We start from the raw sequence: 21,628 nt of genomic DNA on the forward strand, positions 1-21,628 counted from the left end.
TTTAGCTATTCCATTCTTAAAGTTCAATAAACATAAAAATATAAAAATAAAATGCAAGAGCATGTTTCAGCATGAAGTCAAAAGTTCTATTTGTGGGCTCTACACAATGTTCAAAGAGCAGCAGCACAGAAAACAAAACAGTGAGAGGATGAAGTACATTCCCATAGAGCTGTACAAATTGAGCAATAGGCTTTGACTCTAATGACCACTTTTGTGAGCAAACTAATTCTTTCATTCTATTCTCCAATCTATGTTTTGCTAAAATTGAAGTAGTGTCCCCTCCCCCCGCCCTCTCTACTACAGACATGAAAAAGGTTGATATATATGGAGCTGAAAGATCCAAAAATAACACCCACTGTTTCCATAACATTTATAATATAGAAGGAAACTGGTATCACATTCTCTTTCACAGTCACCCAAATTCAGAACACATTTGTAACATGGGGTGGGGGGAGCTCCCTTGTTTCTGGGCCATGGACACAAAAAGCAAAGGCTGGAGAGTTGTGTGGGCCTATCTCCTTTTTCTGCCACCAATTGCAGGCTTCTCTCCCTTTACCCTCCCCTCTTTTAGTTAGCATTTTCATTTTCATGTATATATATAAATAGTTGTATCTGTGTGTGTGATGCATGAGTGTATAGACACATTGAATGAGATTCAAGCACAGGTTGATCCCAGGAACTTCTTGCATTGGCTTCCTTGTTAGCACCACCATTGTAAGAGGCTACCCAAAAATAGAGAGAGAGAGAGTGTGAGAGAGCATTCACACATACTCACACTCACACACACAAATATCCTTCTGTATTTAATATGTTTCTGTTTGTATTCTCCCCCCCCCCTTTTTTTTTTTTTTTTTTTTTTGTTTTTTTCTCTCTTTTTGGATTGAAAGCTCAGGAGCCAAAGCAGGATCTTCAGACAAATCCTTGATGGAAAAGATGGTTTTAGTTTGGGGGGGGGGGGAGAAAGCTCTTGGGGGGAAGCAGTCTGGACTGCTTCCAACTCATGGGAAGAAAGAAAGGATCTCTGTGTTTGTACATCCCAGCCTCATTGACCTTAATCCTGAGCGCTGTCAACAAGCCTCCAGTCCCAGAGACAGTGTGTTGGGAAGAGGTTTCATCTCTCTATCAGTTTTGAGCTAAGCCCATGAGGTCACACATGAGTCAGCCACAGAGACCCACACATTGATTCTGTGAATGAAACAAGTCAATGTTGGCTTGATATGACTCCACTGAGAACAGAATCAATTTTAGCTGTGTTTAAAAATGTGGGGCTTGAGTCCAACACCACAGCATGCCATTGACATGTTTGCCCATGCTTATGTCCATACCCATGCACTGGGCTGTAACTTTTGAGTTAAAACTTCACCAACATTGTGGGGAAAAAAAGAAAAAGAAAAAGAAGAGTCTAAAACAAAGAACAGCAATTGCTAGCTTAGGTTTGCCTTGTTTGTGAGTATTACAGAGTTTCCACATCCTGATTTGCCTCTGTTTTAAATGAAGAAAAAGGAAAAAAGAAAAGAAAAGAAAAGAAGAGCCTCCAACCACAACACAGCTATACAATTCTAAACTCTGGTTTTGTACTAACAAGGAGATTATCAGTGCACATTCAACTATATTCCCCATAAACCTGCAGTTGTAAGTGTATATACATATACATATATATGTAAGTGTACACATGTGAGTTTGCAGAGCTGGGGTAATCAAATCATATGTAGTGGGATCCACTGGAACCCACTTCACACATACAAGCACAGACAAGAATCAGGCTTGAGGATCAGTCTTTGTCAAGGACACGGGTTTAACTTTTGCAAGAGGCTCACAGACTAAGTTAGGGCTATGGCAGGTGTGGCAGGTGTGGCAGGTGTCACTGCATCGATTCCATCATGATCCACGGGGAAGTTTGCCATGTAACTCCATTCTCCTGAAATTGTCATCACTCGTGGCAGAAAACCGCCTCAGTACACTCGCCACTTCCTTCCACTTTCTCCGGAAGAAGCTGAGAAATAAGATTCTTCCCTATTTATCTTATTATCGAGATATCTTATTGATATATTCACCATGTCCCTACATAACACGCCTCTGGCTTCCACATCAGCTAAGTCTTGGCCTTGCCGAAGAGGCTTGGGAGGCAATCATAGCAGCTGGATACAGATTCACAACACACAAGAATCTGATGATACAAAAATTGCAAAATGAAAACTAGTCAGAAGCGATGTTCACGGCGAGAAAAAAACTGGGTAAATTCTCGGCGAGTGGAAAGTAAAAATCTCGCAATTTGCTGATAGGAGCATGAGTGCCGACAGAAAGGGGAGATATGACATTCATGGAAGCGGTATGAGTCTATTATCAGACAAGTGAAGCATGGTGAGGGAATGAAAGGTGGGCAGTGGTAAGAAAAAACTATGGCCAAGCGAGGCATGAGGCCTACATCGCAGGAATTGCCTCTGACATGCCCGCCCACCCGCCGCCATTCAAGACCTCGGCGCAAAACATCCTGCTTCCTCAAAATCACCACACTTCGCCTTTCACACTAATCGGTTTGTCTCCCTTTCTAACGAATGCATTTCATGAAGGACATACCGCCATCGAGATTCAATGGTGGAGGACTGTGAGGAAACTCAGCTTATGGTAACGACAGCGACGACGACGACCACGATGCGACAGAGGCGACTCCAGCCGGGCGTGTCGCGTCGCCCTCCGTGTCCAGGCTGGGGATGAAGCCACCACCATTGGTTTAGCAGATGCTGCAGCTGCAGTGCTGGCAAGGAGGACTTGGGACCGCAACTGGGCCATGCCATCATGCGAGACGCGGTTATTTTGCTTTTGTGTGAATTGTTTGTTACCTGTTTTACCCCTGATACTCGTGTGTGCGTGCTGCTTTGGTAACCAGGTCCGAAGGATTCTGGTGTGGAGCAGTCAGTGTGCATTTTCTTAATAGGTTCAGCTCGGAATCTTAGGGGTTCGCTCGAATTCCTGGTGCATAAATGGATGTTTCCCCCACACCATAGGATCACTCAACAGCTTCGCAGTGCATCTGCATGTACGCAGGTTGCCATGCTGTGTGTGTAGCGTCCTCGGCGTGATTGCAGCAGCAGCAGCAACAGCAGTCATTCCGCCAGCTAGTCCATCACGCAGCTATCAACGTTCAATTTCAATTTTATGTGCATGTGGCCAGCACGCTCGCGCGATCTATCTTTTATTTTCTACTTCCAGGAACGTACGGTGTCCGAAATAGCTTCTTCGAGTGCACTTGGTTGAGGAGGGAGAGGGGACTGGAGTGAACCTTCAGGGCGTGACCTCCGACGCGAATTTTCTACCAGATAGAGGCCGGGTGGGTGTGTGAACGTCGTGAGTATCCAAGTTTACGCGTGGGAAGGGCATACGAGAGGAAGCGGTTTGAAGCGATTTTGAAGGATCCAGTATTGGGTCCGTAGCGTCGAGTTCCAGTAACGCAGGGAATTGGACGTTCAAACCGGTAATGAAGAAGGGAAATTCCACTGGCTACGTCGCCCAACTCATCCTTGTGACAACACTATTGCAGGCGTGCTGCGCAACGGCGTTCTTCGTAGACGCAGCTCCACAACCCTTTGTTTCCCCAGGTTTTCCTCAGCCCCTTCCACCCACAGGTTTCGATTCCTCTTTGTAGCTCCGTCTTGCCAACCATCTTGTGCTGCCACGGTGCAGTGACACTTGTGGTTCTTCTTACCTGATGAGGATCCTTGGGTGGTGTAGGATATGGCTTACCAGGATTCAACAGCATGCGCCACAGGTCCATCCTCCGTGACGAAGTCGCTGCCAGGCTGAAGGAGCTCGGCAACGTATGTCTCCTCTCGTCTCTTGCTGATCCTCAGCATTGTCTGCTTTGGTCTTCAAATTCGTAAGAGTGGTGACATTTTCTACTCGACACGGGAATGAATCCTCGTCGATTGTAGTATCTTATGTTTTTCTCGTGCCACACGTAGCCATTGCCCATCACCTCGGTTAGTCTTCTGTATACAGTTGATGCTCAAATTAGTCTTGTTTGTTGCTTGCAGGTGAGTGACTCTAGACACGTACTCGAGAGAACCTTCTTGAGCCCAGCCGCCTTGGCTGCAGGTCGCCTTCTTGCATCATGGATGAGGGATGCCGGCCTCAGAACGTAATCCTTCTGAACCCTCACGCCAGCTTGGTTCAGTTTGGCATCGTGGGAAATCGAACCTCGTAGTGCATGGTAGTCGGGAGATTCTCATGCGTTCAAAGGTCTGATGCGTTTTGAGCTTACGTGTTTCAGATGGGAAGATGAGCTTGGAAACGTCCATGGTCGTTCAGACGGAGCTAATGCAACTGCACCTGCTCTTCTCTTGGGTTCTCATTTGGTACGTTGAACTTGCATTTCATTTTCTTTAGAGTGGGTTTTACGGCTCTTTGTCTCCTAATTTCATGATATTCAGATTCGTCTTAGCCAGTTTTGAGAGCAATCGTATGTATGCCAGGGTTGCTCATTGTATTTGGGATGTCTGTACAGGACACAGTGATAGACGCAGGAAAGTACGACGGTGCACTGGGTATCGTGACAGCAATCGCAGCAGTGAAAGTTCTAAAGATTGAGGGGAAATTGCAACAGTTTCCTCGCCCTATCGAGGTTGGTTGCTTATCAAGCTCATGAATGCTGTTTGTTTCCTCGCCCTATCCTTCAGGAAAAAACCAGAAGTATTTCCTTCTGAAATAACTCGTAAACTAAAGAAGGTTTTTATATTTCTCTCAGACGCCTGCGTCTTTAGAGTACTGATCACCACTGATCTTTTCCAGATTATTGCGTTTAGTGATGAAGAGGGAATTCGTTTTCAAACCACGTTTCTGGGAAGTAGTGCTATCGCCGGAACTTTCCAACCCAAGCATTTGAAAAATGTCGATGCTAGGTGCGGCCTCAACTTAACATGCTCTTGTGACCCTTTGTGGCGGTTTATTTATTTATTTATTTATTATTTTATTTGTGGACATAGTGACTTAAGTTTTCAAATCAGTACGGAGAATTTTAGCGCTATGAAAATGACACCCTTATCTCTCCTACTCATAAGTGTCGATCAGAAAGTTCTTTTTGAGTGCCGCCTTACGCTGGGAAGATTTTATAGATTCGGGGAGTCCTTGTGGAGATGTTAAGTGAATTTCAATGTGCAGGGGTATCTCAATTGGAGCTGCCCTGCGTGCGGCGTCACACCTTGGGACTCTCGAGAGCCTGTCGACTATGAAGTACGAACCGACATCTGTGTGGGGTTACGTCGAACTGCACATCGAGCAAGGACCTGTGCTTGAGGCTCATGGCTTACCATTGGGAGTTGTGGAAGCCATAGCCGGCCAAACAAGATTAGCGGTGCGGGTTGAAGGATCTCAGGGGCATGCCGGTACTGTGCCCATGTCCATGCGTAAGGACCCTATGATAGCAGCAGCGCAATCTATTGTAGCCATCGAGAATATCTGCACACACCCGGAGAAAGGTGTCGGAGGCAGCCGTGGCGCCACTGCGATGTCTACTGCCGTTAACCATGCTGGCGCAATAGTGTGTACAGTTGGGGAGATCCATTCATGGCCTGGAGCCAGCAATGTCATTCCTGGCGAGGTAAGTGTCTAAGTTTGGATTTTATGCCTTCAGGGCAGAGCACTTGTAGTTAGACGTCAGCTGTTATAGATTTACGTGATGAACACAGGTATCGACTCTTGCAATGGTGGGTAATTTTGTGTTGCAGTTGTTAATTTATTTACCGTATGTGATGAGAACTGTTAATGTTTGGATTCAGGTGATGTTCACAATCGATGTGAGGTCCAAGGACGACTCAAATCGGGAAACGAATGTCGTGCGGATCGAGAGTGAAATTCGCAAGATCTGCAGGAAGCGTGGTGTCGGATGTGTCATAGAGAGAAAGGTATATATATAACTATTGATTGTGATAGCAGGTAGATATTTGTTCTTAACAAGAAAAAAAGAAAAAAATTACAGTACTGCTGTACGTAAAGAAAGGTGATGAGTGAAAATTATGTTGATTTTTACATGTCTTATTCCTGGGTTTTCGCAGCATGAAGCGAACGCAATAGGGTGTGCTCCAGGATTGAGCGATCGGTTGAACGCAGCCGCATTTACTGCGATGAGGGAATTGCCACCATTCCGCAACAATTTCACCGCACTGGAAGATGGTGGATTCACAGCCCCGACATTAGTGAGTGGCGCTGGTCATGACGCTATGGCGATGGCCTCCCTCACACAGGTTGGACCTGTCACACTTAGAGAAACATCCATGCACGTAGCTTTAAAAAATACATGTCGATGTTGTTTCTTCACAATGATCTTGCTCCAATCACTTACATGAGTGTTTAACTTGTTGTGGACATGATCGCAGGTGGGCATGCTCTTTTTGAGGTGTACAGGTGGTGTGAGCCACTCGCCCGCAGAGCACGTTCAGGACGACGACATTTGGGCTGGCAGTCTCGCCCTCCTCCGCTTCATGGAAGGCGTACTGGGTGACCTTTCCCAGAATCAATCAGCTTGATTTGACCGATCTTCTACTGATGCGAAGAACTGGAGCGCATGCGGTCCTTCGTTAGCAGTTGTGACAACTGTAAATTTCCCCCCTCCTCCAAGCATTTTGACAGCTTATTACCTTGTACAGACCATTTATTTTACGATTTGAACTGGAGTCCATTGTCTAGACCTGTAGGCGGAGCCCATGTACACATGGCTGAGACATAGGCAGTTGTGTCTCTCTCTCTCTCTCTCTCTCCCCCCTCGCCCTTCGATTACAAGCTAGGTTCTTGTATGGTAATCTAGGATGTTTTCCAAAAGCCAAGCTCACTGTGATCGAATCATCTCATATTCTTTCCTCCTCACTTAGCATGCTTTGAGAGGACACGTGACACTACTGCTTCTAAAATGTAGTCCAGGATTTTAGATGGTAGACCACCATTGAGGTGCAATCTGATTTGTAACATGCTACAACGGTAGCCACCTATTTTTAATCCCACTGTCCATTCATTTTGTCAATCTTTCATGCGCATTCTTGTAACAATATCTCAACATTGGGTACCAGTAATAATCACCTATTGCTATGGTAACGCCCATTATAAAATTTTAAAAAATTCCCAATAAAACTCTCGCAGTACTCTTGAAAAAACCCAAATTTTCTGTATCCCAAACAACTATCATGTTTCGTGAAAAATATCTTGCAATGTAAAGCGAGAACAAAGATAGCAAGTGTCTACAGTGACGATTCCTACTGATGAAATTTGACAAAGATAGTAAAACAAATCTGTAGACGACAATTCCTGATCGCTGAAACTGTGCAACTCTTCACACTTTCTTATGTAAAACGCTCCTTCCATCTTCTCGTGTCTCGTGGACTTTCACGTAACGTTGCCCCTGGTATCCGGAAAGTGCACCCGATATGGAAGTGCTAAGGAATCCTATCCATGAGACGTATCAGTAATTGGGTGAAGAATTTCACACTTGTACACTCTACATGACAGTATCGTGTGCATCTCAATGTCGTTGCCAGCACAGAGGATGATTCGTGCCGAAGCTGTACGCCGTTTGCGGAATGTGCAGAAACCAAGCGGCACCCACAAGAAATTGAACTCCCGACCGGACTGGAGTGCTCATCGTTGTGTTCCCTGGAAACGCAAAAAAGTCCACTGGACAAGAATGTTTCGCTAGCGACCGGACACTTGTGGGCAAGGAGGAGGAGGGGGCGGTGGGACCAACGTGGAAGAGTCTACACGGTTATAGAATTCGCGACTTGCGGGGATAGAGCGGGATTGTCTCGAAGGAGCTAGAATGATGCGTGGGAGACGAAGACGGGCAAGGAAAGGTTCGAGAGAGGTAGAGGCTTTGTGCAGCATCTGACGAGGTGCAACCACATCGCTGTGCCATCCATCGATACGCTGCAAAAACCGTCTCGATCTCGCTGGTTCGATTCCATATATCGCGTTTCTTCTGCTCAATTCTCCTAGTCTGTCTTAGACTGCAATTGTCTCTTCCACATTTCCCTCATCCTGCATTGAATTAGTTATTGGGTGCTGTATGTATGGTTGTGGGTTGCACCTCTCCACCAGGGCTTGAGTTGGTGCGATCGTCGCACTTAGTTGTTTGATTCTCCCCCTTCTGGCCAATTCTTTCGGTGGTGGAAGTTAGGATTGACCGTTGTTGACTAGTCTGGTTTTTGATGTTTTAGTAATTGGTCTTTTTAGGGGTGTGTCGGTTGCGTAAGGTTTTAAGCGACAGTGTCTTTGGTACGCTGTTGGAACACGTAGAAGCATGTTCTTGCTTGGTGTTTGGGAGTCGTGAAGTGGAGGGGGAGTTGTCGGTTGTTTGAAATTTGAGTAGTGACCAATTCAGGTAAGGACGGTAGGTTTCCAATGACATTGAGAGGGTTCTGAGGTGGGTGGTTCTGCTACTTATGGGCTGTCTCGTGTTTCGTGCGCACAGGTCTAATCAGTGTTCGTCTGCGGAGGACTGGGTTGAGGGGGATATGACTTCCGGGGGAGGCAACGGTAATGGCAATCGCCGGGGCGGTGGAGGAGGGTTTGGAGGTTTCGGGAACTTTCCGGATCCCTTTGCGAATTTTGGCATGGGTTTCGGAGGAGGAGGATCGCGAGGAAGGAGTATTTTTGACGTCTTCGATAACGATCCCTTCTTCAACGACCCCTTTTTCACGAGGCCGTTTGGGAGCGCTTTCGGTGGCCAGGGATTGTTTGGCGGGCCTCAAGGACTCCTTGGCAACCCCTTTTTTCAGAATCAGCCACCTGCTCGTCCTCGCGCTCCTGCTGCTGGGTACATTGAAGATCGACCACGTAGTCCTCCTGTAAGCTCACTTACCAGTATTTTGATTTTTTATTATTTTAGCGGTAGCATAAGCGGCATATGAACTGTTGTCTACCGACAATCAATATGGAGCGCTTACATAAATTGAGTGTTTCTGAGAATCGTTATCGTACCCTAATTGAACAAATTGAAGAGTCTCCGCTTTGAACTGGGTCGATTTGGTCTGATCGTTAGCCTGTATCCAATTTTCTTTTTTAGGACAAATTACATTTACAATTTCATCTCGCTGAGCTTTAGTGACCCTATGTGATTCCGATGTGGTTTTATTATGCGATTAACCTCAGGTTTGTGTTAAGTTCCATTTGGTGAAGTTTGTCTGAAAACGTAAGCCAGGTTGGTGTGCGTTGCTCTAAATCTGGCTGGGCACACTGCATGTTTGAATGTATTTCTTTGTTTCTTTTAGGGATATATTTTCCCCTCAATCTTCCATTTTTAATCTACTCGTCACACAAGTCTATTATCGCACGGTGTGCTTTGGTGGAAGTTTCAAATTCTGCTTCAATTCAGTTTGTATTCTGTTCATATTGGATGATGGCTAGTTAAACCATTTTGAGATTTTTGGTGCACTTATAGTGACAAATAATTTTAACATCGAAATTCATGGCACTACTCCTACTGTATTACTAACTTTATTTTTTAGTTCTTAATTTTCTTTTTAAAACCATTTTACAAATCCATAACCTGACTTTTTTTGAGAACTGGCGCAGCAAGTTCACCAGCAGGACCCTATTATAGAGGAACTTTCAGAGTCTGATTCGGATCCAGATGCTCAACCTCAGGCGTCTTCTCGCTCAGGCCAGCAACCCATAATCGAACACCCTGACGACGACGTAAGGCCAGGTTCGTTTTTCGCTGCTCTTTTTCAGATTCTGTGGTGCCTTTGAACCCTTTTTAGAGCTGTAGAAGCTCTGCAGCACACTCTTCAGCTTGACGAGCATTACGGCTGTATTCAGTGGTCAGCGTATCCATGTTCACTGTCATGATTGTTTTACACAATTACGGTTTGTCACATTGCCCGCCTTTTTGTCTCTATGTCTTATTTCTGATTTTCTATTATCCTTCTGGACGTGATGATTTTTTGACGGAGTGAGTTGCTAATCTCTTGCCTCATGTGATTAAGTAGCAGAACCACAGGATCGGTCTCGCCCGTTCCAGAATGTCGTTAGAGCTGGACCCCTTCCAGTGCTGAATAATAGTGGTGGCCGCTCGTATAGTTTCCGGAGCTCTTCTGTCACATATGGAGGGCCTAACGGTACTTATTACTCGTCCTCTGCTGCCAGGCGCATGGGTCCAGACGGAGTGAGTTCTCTTCGTCACTGTTTGTTGAAGCTTCTAACATGTACAGTTTTGGTGCTTCCCTTCTTGCAAATTTGAGAAACGTAATTGATACTTGTCTCGGGTGCCAAAGCATGCGTGGTCTTAAATTTGGGAAACAGTGATCATCGGTGGCTAACCGCTATTGTGAGCTCAGGTAGTAGAGGAAGAGTTTGAAGAAAAAGATTCTACAACTGGCGAGGAAGTAAAACGAATTTCCAGGGGACTTGGTGTTAAGGTATGGATACGTTTGTTCATCCTGCTCATACTTTCGAGTCTCTTTTACGGGATATTATATTGCTCTAGGGGTAATATCGTAGATATATTCAAGTGACAGTCAAAGAGCTTTGCATTAATTTTCTGTTGATGAACTGTTGATGCTTGGATACTGTGATGATTTTTAGGGCGTTGAAGTCCATATCTACCTCTCTGGGGTAGATAAGAGCTTCAAATGTTGGTAACCTATTTAGAGTCAGCCCCTCCTGCTACGTTCACTAAATATTCCAACGTTGCAACCTCTCGACTGTGAAACCCTGTAACGTTGTACCTCTTCTGGTCCCTGGGAGTATTTTCAGAGCTTGGTTTGACTAGTTCTTTTCTGCAGGGACGTTCAATTACACGTAAACGCACTTCCGAGGGGCGCGAACAGACAATGCAAACACTTCACAACCTAGAAGAAGGTAAAAAAGTGCACTAGGAGGCATTTTAAAGCTGGAGCTTAATGGGGTAGTTTCGCGTTCTAACTTGGAGTTTTTGAATCAAGTCACAGGGCTAAGATTGGGCTCTTACTAATGTGCGGCCAATAAATATAGACACAATTGTTGATATATATATATATATATATATATATATATATATATATCAACAATTATATATATATATACATTCTTTTTGTTGACTATATCTAAATTGCTGCAATCAACTTGCAGATGAATTACCGACATTTGACCAAACTTGGGAAGACCGGGCAAAAGCCCTGCCACAGTGGAATAGAAATCGACCACATACAGTTGATGCTCCTCGTGGTTATCAAGTGCCTGTCGACAATTTTGGTGGGTTTCCTCTTACAATCGAACCCAGTTTCGTTTCAATGTTTTTCTTGCCGTCCCGTGTAGTGCCTGCAATGAAGTTGGTTCTTGTCTCAATACTGTTCAAAATATGAATTCTTTTCCAGCGTACCAAGGGATAGTCATATATTTCTTAATCATGCTGTACTAACTTAAGTACTGCGTTTGTAGGCTCCACAAGTCGTTCTCGTATTGGTCTTCCAGGAAGCAGCTCATCACAAGGGGGACGGCAGTCGAAATAAGTCGGGAAGTCGATAATAGTCTTTTAAAATACTTTGGAATCAAGCGCCATGAGTTTTATTTCTTAGTATTTGGACACAAATTTTCTGGTATCTTGGTACATCACATTGTTTAGATCCTCTTGTACAGGAAGAATTTGGCGTATAATGCTTACTCCTAAAAAATCACCATCAAAATGTGATCAGAAGGCCTTTCAATGGTTGAATGTGGGTGTGTAGCTACTGATATTTGGTCTAGTATTGTTTCATCGTTTGTCCTTAGAATTTAGTTTGAAGGAACTGCAGAGACCATTATAGCACCCCCGTTCTTACATACACTGATTTTGCATGATGCATTAAATATAACGCAAGCTACCCATGCTTGCATAAACTGCTGGAGCCTTGTTTCAAAGGTATTTTAATAGGATCTATACCATGTTTCAAATAGCTTTGAAGTCTTCACAGATGCGTTTGTTCGTTTCAAGGTTTTCTAGTCCTCTTCGCTTATTCCACACAAGCTTGTTTTTCGAGTTGCTAGTCGCCAGTTTCAAAAGGCGATTAATGATGTGAATAAGATGCACTCATTCAATCATTCAAATCCACTCATTCAATTAAATTCTAATTTTCAATTTGACGATGAAATACTACAGTTGGTTTCAGGAATAACTTCAAGATCAGACAAAGAGATTTCAAGCGAGGTAGGTGGATCTTCATTGAGGTCTGGGATGCAATCTGAATAAGTACACCAGATCATGCAATCTTAGAGTGTGACATAAATTTTATAAGTCCAAAACTTTAGACCTAGAATTTCGAAAAAAAATATTATAAAGTATGAGAGTTACATATAAGTCAGGGTAATTTTGGATAACATGGACTATTTTTTATTTGTTGATTTCGATTATCCTCAGACAGATATAAAGTTGTAGACATATTTGTGTTCGGTATTCATTGCAATGGAGTTGATGACTAAATTTTCTTGAAAAATTATTCTGATTAAGCTTTGAACAGAAGAGGTACTTAGGCTTGTTATGCAAGAACAGATGAACGTCTCATACTTAAATTTTTATGACGAGAATCGTATAATTTTACAGTCATGCAATATTTACTCTATGAAGTATTCCATCATTGACTCTCATCAAAAGTTGTTAATATTGAATTATGATGTATGAAAAAACATTAAATATCAAACAGTTCTAAACCTGGAGAATATTTCGAAATTTACACGAAATATGATGGCAGTAATAATACTACATGAGATTTTAACATCACATGTATTTATTAAGGTGTTATTCTCAAAAAAGACATTCTGTATTGCTTTTTCTTTTTCTTTATTTTTCCCCCGCCTTCTTCTCTTTTTTTGTCCTTCTCTCTTCAAGTTCTTATTTTATTTTAATTTTTAATTGTTAATAATGATAATCAAGATTGTAAACAGAGAATAATTGAAATCATAAAAAGACTAATTATTTTCATATGCTTATTACCAAGCAAGTAAGTGCAATCATGTGGTTATTATTATTTTGTTTGACAAACTAAGTTTAATGGTAATGTTTTCATTCCTCACATCATTTCTTCAAAAATATAGTTGAAAGTTAATGCACATACTTTACAATGCCATTTATTGATTTAAGAAATTTAAATAGTGAGGTAATGAAATACATGAATGAAAATTAAAATTTAAACTCCTATTATAGAAATATTGTTTGATATTGTTTTGGAAATAAGTCAGAAAAAATAATGGATTTTTTCTTTTTTTTCTTTTTATAATTCTATTGTAAATTAAACACATGCAATAGAAAACCAAGTAAAAACTGATGTGACACATAACTCAAATTTCCTGAAATCTGAGAATAAGTTGTACCAATGTTTTTCTGAAGTAATATGCCCAAGACTTGAACAAAAAATTAATGAAAAACAAAGAATACTTCTTTAAATAAGTCTTATCACATTTGTTAGAAATCATATAAAAGTACTCTACATGAAAACCAAAAATGTTTTGTCCCATTACATGTTGATATTGTCAAAATGATATCTTTTTCCAACCAAAACGACATTTGAAAAAAATGTTTTTATTATTTGAACAATACATAGAGAGTACAGATTTGGATTCTATCATTGATGTATGTTGTAATGCTGTTATATTTTGCTCAGAACAGTTTAAAAATTAGTTGTGCTTTTGTAAAATAAAATAAAATAAAATTGAAACTACTAACATAACATATTGCTGTAGTTTATCAAATTTATCAGGTTTAATATTCACATCTATTTTTACAATATAGTTTTGAAAACCAAAATAGGTAAATAAATAAATAAATAGTGCACTTATTTGATTAACAAAATTGAATATTAGATGTAGATTTATCAAAGCTGCCACAAATGAGAAAATTGTAGATTTTAATTCGTGTGTCTGTATTTATGATGCAAAAGTTAACGCATCAAGCAATAATAATTTGATTTAGGTAGTTAATATTTATTCATTTACTTAAATATTTCTAATTAGTACATCATTCATTAGTTTTGTCAATATTGATTCATATGCAAAAATTGATACTTATGGCAATAAGTTACAAAATGTCTTTAAAAAAATTATACATGCATTTTAATGGCAACTTGAATAGTTTCACATTTATTAAAATTAAATATAAATATTTATACTTCAATTTTTTTACAAAAGTTTACCTCAAAATTCTAATTGAAATAAATATTTCATATAAGAAAATGATATTTTTATGTGGAATTGTTGGTGACTAAAAATATGTGGTTACATTAAAAGTATGATCCAATATATTATTGAGTTTAAGTCTTGATTGATATGTAAATATTTTTTGAATTTTGTTCTGAATATTGATAATGTAATTAAACCTCAAATCAAACAAATGATATATTTTTTTAAATAACTTCTGAGATTTGGAACTTCAATGCATTCAATACATGTAACATCCATTATAAACTTGAATTGCTCCATGAGTGGAAGCACCACTAGATATGACTGAAGCTAATGATAATTGTGCTGTTTCACATAATAATATATTTCAACTATTTATGTTCAAAATCATGACGACTTCAAGTATCAAATTATGTTTAATTATATTTTCAATACTTTTTTTTTTTTCTTTTTTTTTTTCTTTTTTAGATGAATATGTGTATATTGCATAAAATAAATTTTATAAAAACATATATATATATATATATATATATGTGTTTTTATGCAAAAGCAAGACACTAACCACATTTTGTAAGAACAATTTACTTTTATTTTTTAAATTTAAATTTTTTCTTAAATAAACTTAATCTTATAACATTACTATACACCTTACATAAAAGATGATATACATACAAATAAATGAACAAGCATATCAATAGGAAAAACTTGGAGCTGTTAGGGCTTTCAAGTAGGTATAAATGCTTACAACCAGGGGATGCAGAAACTTTTAAAAATTATTGGAAATAATTTATAACTGAATTTTTGAAATTCATAAACATTTATACAAATACATTTTAATATCTTCCAACATCTCCTTCATCCAAGCCCACAACCATTTCCACAAAGTTTGCCATGAAAATTCTATTTTGGTAAGGCAATGTAAATGTAAGTGTGATAGAATTTTATTTTTGTGAAATTGTTATGGGTATTCACCACACTTACACTCACATTTCCCTGCCAAAATACACATTCGGTATCCTCACCAAATCCTCCTCTCCAACCCTGCACTACCCCCATGCAACCAATCCCCCAAAGGTGCAACCTTTACCATGATAAAACCATGAAACCCTAAACCTGAGAAAACAAGGGCTAATGGTGGCAAAAGAGAGAACGGAATGTTGCGAAAAAGGGTAGTATTTCACCACGACCCATGTCTGGCATCTTTTACCACATAGGTGCTGGAAGTCAAAAAAATAAAAATGAGTAGAGCTATGGTTGCAGGAGAGTGGTGGTGATGATGGCGACGGACGAAGAGTAGTAGCCCACAAACACTCCAGCGTTACTTCGTGTTGTGTTTCTGTAATCTCTCTCTCTCTCTCTCTCTCTCGTGCTGTGAAAGCTGCAGGTTGCATGAGCACTTTTGCAATGTCTGTGTCTGGGTGCTGCACTTGGAGCATCTCCCCAAAGTCTTTAGAGACAGTCCGTTGTGAGCAGGCCACAGAGAGCTTCCAGCTTCCAGGTTTTGTGCCGTAACGTCAGTAGAGTGATGCAGCGTCGTCGCCATTTGTGGTCGCGAGCTCACCAGCTGTGTGCTAGTGCTGCATGTTGACCCGTGACCACTGCTCAGCTGAGCCAAGGCATTTCACTTTGTTCTTGTTCTTGTCCTACTTCTGCAAGCTTGAGTTTCTGAGCTGCAGTGATGGAGTAGAGTGATGTTTCAGCAGTTGATCAGTTTTTGGGTTTGAGGGCTCTAGGTTTGGCATTTTAGGCTGACGGTGCATGCTCGTATCCCTGTAGAGTTTGCTATCTTCTTTTTGCTTCTGTGAGGGTTTTGTGTTTGCTTAAGCTGCAGTGTGTGTGCTAAGTTACTGGTGTTCAAGGGTTTTGGGGTGGTTTGAGGGATTTGACAAGAGGCTTGGTACTTAAAACGTTCCAGTCTGCATTGAGCTGTCATGACACTGTTGTCGGCGTCCATGGCTTTACCCTCAAGTGATCACTGACCTAAGTTTTGTAATTGGGTCTCACATTGCATCGACAGAGGGCAATGCTGTGCATTCTGAAAGCTCTCAACCACGGGTTTAAGTTCGGTACTTACCGCTAAACCTAAACGGAGAGGGCGAGAGGATATTACATGGTTCGACATCACGGCTGTTGCTGCACCGAAACGAACAAGGTTTCGATGCCTGTCATGGGCATGAGGCGTATTCTGCAGCTGATCCCAATCTTTTGCATTATTGCTGGTACATTTCTCGAATTTGTTTGTTGTTGTTAACCTCTGAAGAATGGTGTGCACAGGTTGAGGGTTTGGTAATCTACGTTCTTTGTAATGCCTGAGGTCTTCATGGGGTTTTTAGTGGTTCATGTGCACTCGTTTCACAACCATTTACCACCGACGTTGCACTTTTCTGGGGTTTAATTATGTTGACTGAGAGTGAGATTACTAGAGAATGCATGACTGTATTACAGACTTAGTTGTTGAGAGAAATTTCTATTCCATATTTTTTTACAAAGAGAATAGTTATAACTGAGTTGATGGTATTGCAAGAATGTCTCGAGAGCGATGCCTGGTGATGTATTTCTGCGATGTCTGTTGGAGCAGGGTACTAGATTTTTATTTTTATTTTTGTTTTTCTTTCCCTTCCTCTTCATGCAGCGCTCAATTCAAGTGGCTTGTACACAATGCAGGTGCATTCGCCATACCCTCGTCGGAAGAGCTGAAGGTGAGACACATCTTGTATTATTCTTGTCCATTTCTTGTCACCCGAGTGTTTCAATTCAATCAATTTCCTCAGATTCAATCCCATCAGCAAATAAGATGGTCCTCGGATATGCAGGAAAAGCAGTGGCAGAACTACACGAGCAAGCTTCAGATAGAGGTATGGACCAATCTTCTATTTAGTTTCAGTTGCCTTTCTGTGGTTGAACGTGTACAGTGGTTTGTTTAAGATCTTTTACAATCAAGTCCGGAACTGTTTGCAATTGACCTTTTTCAATTACGAGAACTAGGCCAACCAATGGCAAGAGATCAATTTCGAAGTTTGTCCAATTGTTGAGGCATTTGCTTGGTTGTCGGACCGAATTTAAGCACTTCAGGTGTTGAGTGGCGACCACCTACGTTAATCGTGGTTAGATTAGAATCAGTCCTTGAACATTGAATCTCGATCACGAATTAGACACTGGAATGTTTTCTTTGGTGGTCTCAACTTAATGAACCCACAGGATTTGAAGGAGTTTGGCACAAATGGAAGCATGTGGCTGAAGGGCAACATGTTGAGATTGACGAATGGGACCGAGTTGCAGCTTTTTCCTACCTCCGAAACTCAGATACACGAACACGTTAATGGAACCCGGAGGAAGCTGGGCGTCTTCCGCCAGTGCTCTCCCTGTACTTGCTGCGACAAGACACGGCGCTGGTGCCTGCCTACTTTTTGCTGCTACAACATTCTGTGTGGAGTGCAAGGCTTACCCTATGGGCTGTGCTCTTTCATCCCCATCTCATGCGCGTGCTTTGGCTGTAGGAAGTGAATCAATGGCATCCTTCTTGATGTGAAGCTAGATGTTTTAGGTACTGCTCAGAAACCGACATGTAAGATCTTCGTTGGTGTCAATTTAGCGGAAAAAATGGAACATGATAGGGGTTGGATCAGGAATATGCGAATTGATAAACAAGAACTGTGTGCAATAAGCAGCATTGTCGAAGTTGAGAATCTGCAGTTGTCTTCTTTTTAGTGAGATTGAACAACTTTCCGCCTCATTTGTCTGATTCGTCCCCTAATAGTGAGGTTGCGCATGCTTGATTTCGCCTACAAACTTTCTGTAGTTCTGTTACATTTTGCCCAAAATTTCATGAACGGGGGTTATTTCACCATCACTCAAGGAGCTCCGTCCGGGGCAATGGTCTCCTTTCACTGGTACCCCTCGAAGAATCAAGTTGTCACAAATCAGCTCAATATGCCGTTGCCTGGAAGAGAACATAACCTCCTAGCAGAGCATGGTATTGTGCAGATTTTCCTCTGTGATACTGTCGACACAAATGGGCCAACTCCATTGTTTAAGTGAATGTTACATGTTCCGACCTGCAGACCACTTCTGTTGCAATTCAATTCGGGGGTTCATCAACGAGCTCCCAGGCGGCATTTTAGAGCGCCGGCGCTGTTCACCAGCATCCTCGTTACAGGGGCTGGACCATCGATGCAGCTCAAAGTTTTGGAGTATCTCTTAAGCCGATCCAAGGGCATACACCAGACTGGAACAAGTCCCCCTTCGACCTTCAGTTCTAGTTCTTGGGCTTTTCCAAATTTGGGCTGTGTCGTGAGTGTTCTTTCGTCACCGTGCCCGTGGCTCTTGTAGTCGTTGAACACATTGCGCTGCGACTGAATGGTGGAGTCTTCTCTCAAGCCCCTTTCTCAGCAGAGTATTCATTGTTCACGACGTGCTCGTTTTCAGGACGGATTCTGCCAACCATGATCGTGAATTGATCTTCCACAAGACTTCAGGTTTGACAGCCATATGACCAGGCAACGGAGTCAGCTTAGTATGTAATACCATCTCAAATTCATCTGCAGGTGTGTGCCCTCACAGGTTCCCTCCTGCAAGTATTGTTCCTCTGATATTTTCTCGGAGTTTTGATGGGTCCTGAGTTGAGGCGTCAGGGCATAATCATCATCAAGCTTACTGCAATGTTGGGACTCGTTGCGACGACACAACCATCTGTGCACTGATGATGCACAATGACCTTGATAATTTCGTGGTCCTAGTTTAGACTCAACTGTACTGCTATTTTGCATGACTCAGTTAGGATTTGTGATCCAATGGGAGTGGTTCATTAGCAAAGATGCGATGCAGTTGCATTGCACCAGTTCGCAAAATCCATCTCATCCCACATCTCAACACCAACTCAAATCCGACAGTAGTAATTAGAGCCGTTAAGCTGGCATCGACAGACACTGCCACTGATGGGCATTGGAGTGATACCGGTGCGTATCGGTGTACCAACAGCGAAGCATGTACACCAAGATGGGACTGTTTACTAGCATTTGCAGAGTGTGATTAGGCGACGGTGAATCTCGGAGCGGACCGACAGCCTATTTCACCTCCTGAAGATGATGTTAGTACAGTAAGGGAGCTTCGTTTTTACTTGAACTTGAACTTTTCTGCCCTCTGTCACATCGACGCCATGGGTTACGAAGATTGTGTCGGGTTTCCAACAACGATGAGCTCATCCGCCAGCTTCTGAATTTAATGACAGCATTCCATGTATTTTCCATAACCACACCCGACAACCACAAAAATTACCATCTGTGAGCCGTTTACTTTGATTTCACTACCTGCCATCCGATGCCTATGTCATGGGTGCTTAACAAGAGTATGCATTCGAGCATCTTCTGGTAACCTGAAGTCTTTGCACGAGCAGTTTGTGTATGCGTGCGAGTAGTTATAGGGGAGTTTAACCTAGAAAGTATTGGTCGAATGACGGCGTTGAAAAACTTTTCAACTTAACTTTGCACTGAAGACATAGGTTCCGACACACGTGCAACTTCGAAGGGATCCGGGCTAAGCTTGTACCCAACCGGCCAAATTTCTGAGGCATCCACTTACCGAAGTAAGTGAGGGCATACTGCTGTTAGTGGCAAGCCATTTCAGGGAGAAGTGAAAGCACTGTAGGTTAGATCAGTGATGGTGGTGGATCATAGGAATCCATCGTGTGAACAAAGTGAGGACATCTGATGCGATTTAGATCTTCACATTCAGATCTATGCGGATACGAGATAGCAATGGAGTTCGAGGGAATCCTGACACACATCGAACTGAATGCTGGCTCTCCATCCACAGTTGCCAACACTGGGTTCTTACTAGAAGGGCAAATTCAGATGACTGAAAATCGTGTCGCAACCCTGAATCTACAAGGGAGTTGTCCCTTCATGCTTAACAATCACTGTAAATGCACCTGAGGTGGTGATATCATCTCACATGTGTCGATGACGACGAGTGTAATGTTTGTCTTCATTGCTCTGGAAAGGTTAGAAGCAATATCCTTCGTCTTCATCGAATGATCAGAAGTACTGGGAGAGCACGCATTTCTTCCACTCAGCCCCTCAACACATGAAATATTGCGTGAGACTTGAAGGGACTGGCTCCTAGACCAGCCTACTGCAATATATGAAAGAGCAGCTCGGCTCGCAAGCAACTTCTGAAGTCGAAAAGAAAACGTGAATCGACAATAAGATCATTGCGCCTGAGAATCCATAATTAAGGACTAGAAAAGGGTTCTGTGAAGTGGGTTCAACCCAACAATGCTAATGCATGTTTTGAAAAACTCTATTTTCTAAATGCTTAGTTGACGTTTCCTTAACGTTTAATACAAAGTAAGACAGATAGACTGTGTACTGATGTACAGAGGATATCAAAATAACTTAATATATCTTTCACGCACAGACTACCCAAGTCGTAAACACAAACAAAAATACAGGTGTTTTATGTACCACTGGCACATTCCATCAAGAATGAATGCGGTAGCAGATTTTTAACCTGGCACAATGTTCGCACGATACTTTGACTTTGAAATTCATTGAAGCCACCACCCAAATAGTGATTGATTCAATTGTAATATGTCAGCATCAAGTCACATCGTCAACATACCTTCAGACCTTGACATTTGTTCCCACATGACTATGCACAATATATATATATATATATATATATATATATACACACAAATATGATGATCCTGCTCTCGTTCGTTATCGAGCGAAACACTTATCCAACCTTGATTTCGTTCTCTAAACATGTGGGCTTCGAAAACCTGCCAGGAATACCAGCGCCAAGACTAACCAGCATGGCGCCACGTCTAACTATCATGGATCTGCTCCATTTTTGCTCCAAAGTACACCAAATTTATCTAGCGTTTTACAAATATGGCTCCTCTGACTTCGGAGCTTCGACAGTGCCCATAATTTCCGATGCAGCCCCGAGTGTGTGCATTCCTGGTCACGAATAATTCCACCTGTTCCGGATCACGTTTTTGTAGACTTCTGTCCTCGGCTTCGTTTTATCGCCCTGGCGCCATTTTGCTCTTTGGAATTCTCAGCTAGTGGAGTTATCAGAGGTGCTGGTGCCAAGACCGTTGCTTCGCTGTGGGAGGCATCTAGATGGAATCACGATATGACTTGCGATAATATGGTAGAATCTCGGGGGGGGGGGGGGTGTTGTGGACAGAGATGCACTCTGTTGGGCACGATTCAAGGATGTCAAAGCACGTCGGGGATTGGATCGGCACATGGGCGCCAAACTAAATGCTATCTTCGGGGTAGAGAGCTCCTTGGAAAAGCGAAGTCAGTCCCAGTGCCGCTGCAATGGCAACAGTGCTCAGTTTCCTCGCATTTTGCTTACATATAGGGTTGCATTGATGTCTCTCAACATCTTCAAGTGCCGAGGGTTTGCTGTATCAGAGAACGTGAAGAAGACCTGAGTGGGGTTGGAGGCTGGTCTTTCAGTTGCTTCAGAGATGGCTGCATATTCCATGGCCAAGGCTGTTACAATTCTC

The 21,628-nt window shown here is 42.1% G+C and overlaps 3 protein-coding genes across 6 annotated transcripts; all 3 read left to right on the forward strand.

Annotated features, from left to right (window-relative positions):
- The first annotated feature begins 3,021 nt into the window (after window positions 1–3,021).
- On the forward strand, window positions 3,022–7,009 carry LOC112279686 (allantoate deiminase 2). The gene is made up of 10 exons (XM_024514347.3): window positions 3,022–3,596; window positions 3,730–3,815; window positions 4,032–4,135; window positions 4,268–4,352; window positions 4,502–4,618; window positions 4,786–4,895; window positions 5,155–5,593; window positions 5,772–5,897; window positions 6,048–6,236; window positions 6,369–7,009. Exons 1-10 carry the CDS (start codon window positions 3,476–3,478, stop codon window positions 6,516–6,518), a joined length of 1,527 nt encoding a protein of 508 aa, XP_024370115.1. The 5' UTR covers window positions 3,022–3,475; the 3' UTR covers window positions 6,519–7,009.
- Window positions 7,010–7,507: 498 nt separating this feature from the next.
- Window positions 7,508–11,891, forward strand: LOC112279687 (uncharacterized). Its single transcript, XM_090249395.1, has 9 exons — window positions 7,508–7,651; window positions 7,819–7,931; window positions 8,450–8,825; window positions 9,553–9,685; window positions 9,969–10,144; window positions 10,317–10,397; window positions 10,764–10,839; window positions 11,089–11,211; window positions 11,398–11,891. Exons 1-9 carry the CDS (start codon window positions 7,508–7,510, stop codon window positions 11,466–11,468), a joined length of 1,293 nt encoding a protein of 430 aa, XP_090105521.1. The 3' UTR covers window positions 11,469–11,891.
- A 3,351-nt stretch (window positions 11,892–15,242) lies between these two features.
- LOC112279533 (uncharacterized) lies at window positions 15,243–17,839 on the forward strand. 4 transcript variants are annotated; one of them, XM_024514055.3, is made up of 5 exons: window positions 15,243–15,444; window positions 16,124–16,325; window positions 16,771–16,805; window positions 16,920–16,961; window positions 17,305–17,839. In XM_024514055.3, the coding sequence occupies exons 2-5, from the start codon at window positions 16,217–16,219 to the stop codon at window positions 17,608–17,610; spliced, it is 492 nt and encodes a 163-aa protein (XP_024369823.1). In that variant the 5' UTR covers window positions 15,243–15,444; window positions 16,124–16,216; the 3' UTR covers window positions 17,611–17,839. The 4 variants fall into 4 exon arrangements, with proteins under 4 accessions (XP_024369823.1, XP_024369822.1, XP_024369824.1 ...); XM_024514054.2 differs by having other exon boundaries at window positions 15,424–15,604; XM_024514056.3 differs by lacking the exon at window positions 15,243–15,444 and adding an exon at window positions 15,459–15,512.
- The last annotated feature ends 3,789 nt before the right edge of the window (window positions 17,840–21,628 follow it).

The sequence above is a fragment of the Physcomitrium patens genome, chromosome 3 (genome assembly GCF_059467195.1).
Source record: "Physcomitrium patens ecotype Gransden chromosome 3, ASM5946719v1, whole genome shotgun sequence".
Lineage (NCBI taxonomy): Eukaryota > Viridiplantae > Streptophyta > Bryopsida > Funariales > Funariaceae > Physcomitrium > Physcomitrium patens.

What these genes read in the sequence shown, in the direction of transcription:
- LOC112279686 (XM_024514347.3), top strand. Translation starts at nt 3,476, where the DNA reads ATGAAGAAGGGAAATTCCACTGGCTACGTCGCCCAACTCATCCTTGTG. An exon ending in GGCTGAAGGAGCTCGGCAAC is followed by an intron (nt 3,816 to 4,031) that starts GTATGTCTCCTC and finishes TGTTGCTTGCAG; the next exon opens with GTGAGTGACTCTAGACACGT. An exon ending in TTCTCTTGGGTTCTCATTTG is followed by an intron (nt 4,353 to 4,501) that starts GTACGTTGAACT and finishes ATGTCTGTACAG; the next exon opens with GACACAGTGATAGACGCAGG.
- LOC112279687 (XM_090249395.1), top strand. Translation starts at nt 7,508, where the DNA reads ATGTCGTTGCCAGCACAGAGGATGATTCGTGCCGAAGCTGTACGCCGT. An exon ending in ATCGACCACGTAGTCCTCCT is followed by an intron (nt 8,826 to 9,552) that starts GTAAGCTCACTT and finishes GAACTGGCGCAG; the next exon opens with CAAGTTCACCAGCAGGACCC. An exon ending in CCAGGGGACTTGGTGTTAAG is followed by an intron (nt 10,398 to 10,763) that starts GTATGGATACGT and finishes TCTTTTCTGCAG; the next exon opens with GGACGTTCAATTACACGTAA.
- LOC112279533 (XM_024514055.3), top strand. Translation starts at nt 16,217, where the DNA reads ATGGTTCGACATCACGGCTGTTGCTGCACCGAAACGAACAAGGTTTCG. An exon ending in AATCTTTTGCATTATTGCTG is followed by an intron (nt 16,326 to 16,770) that starts GTACATTTCTCG and finishes TACACAATGCAG; the next exon opens with GTGCATTCGCCATACCCTCG. An exon ending in CGAGCAAGCTTCAGATAGAG is followed by an intron (nt 16,962 to 17,304) that starts GTATGGACCAAT and finishes ATGAACCCACAG; the next exon opens with GATTTGAAGGAGTTTGGCAC.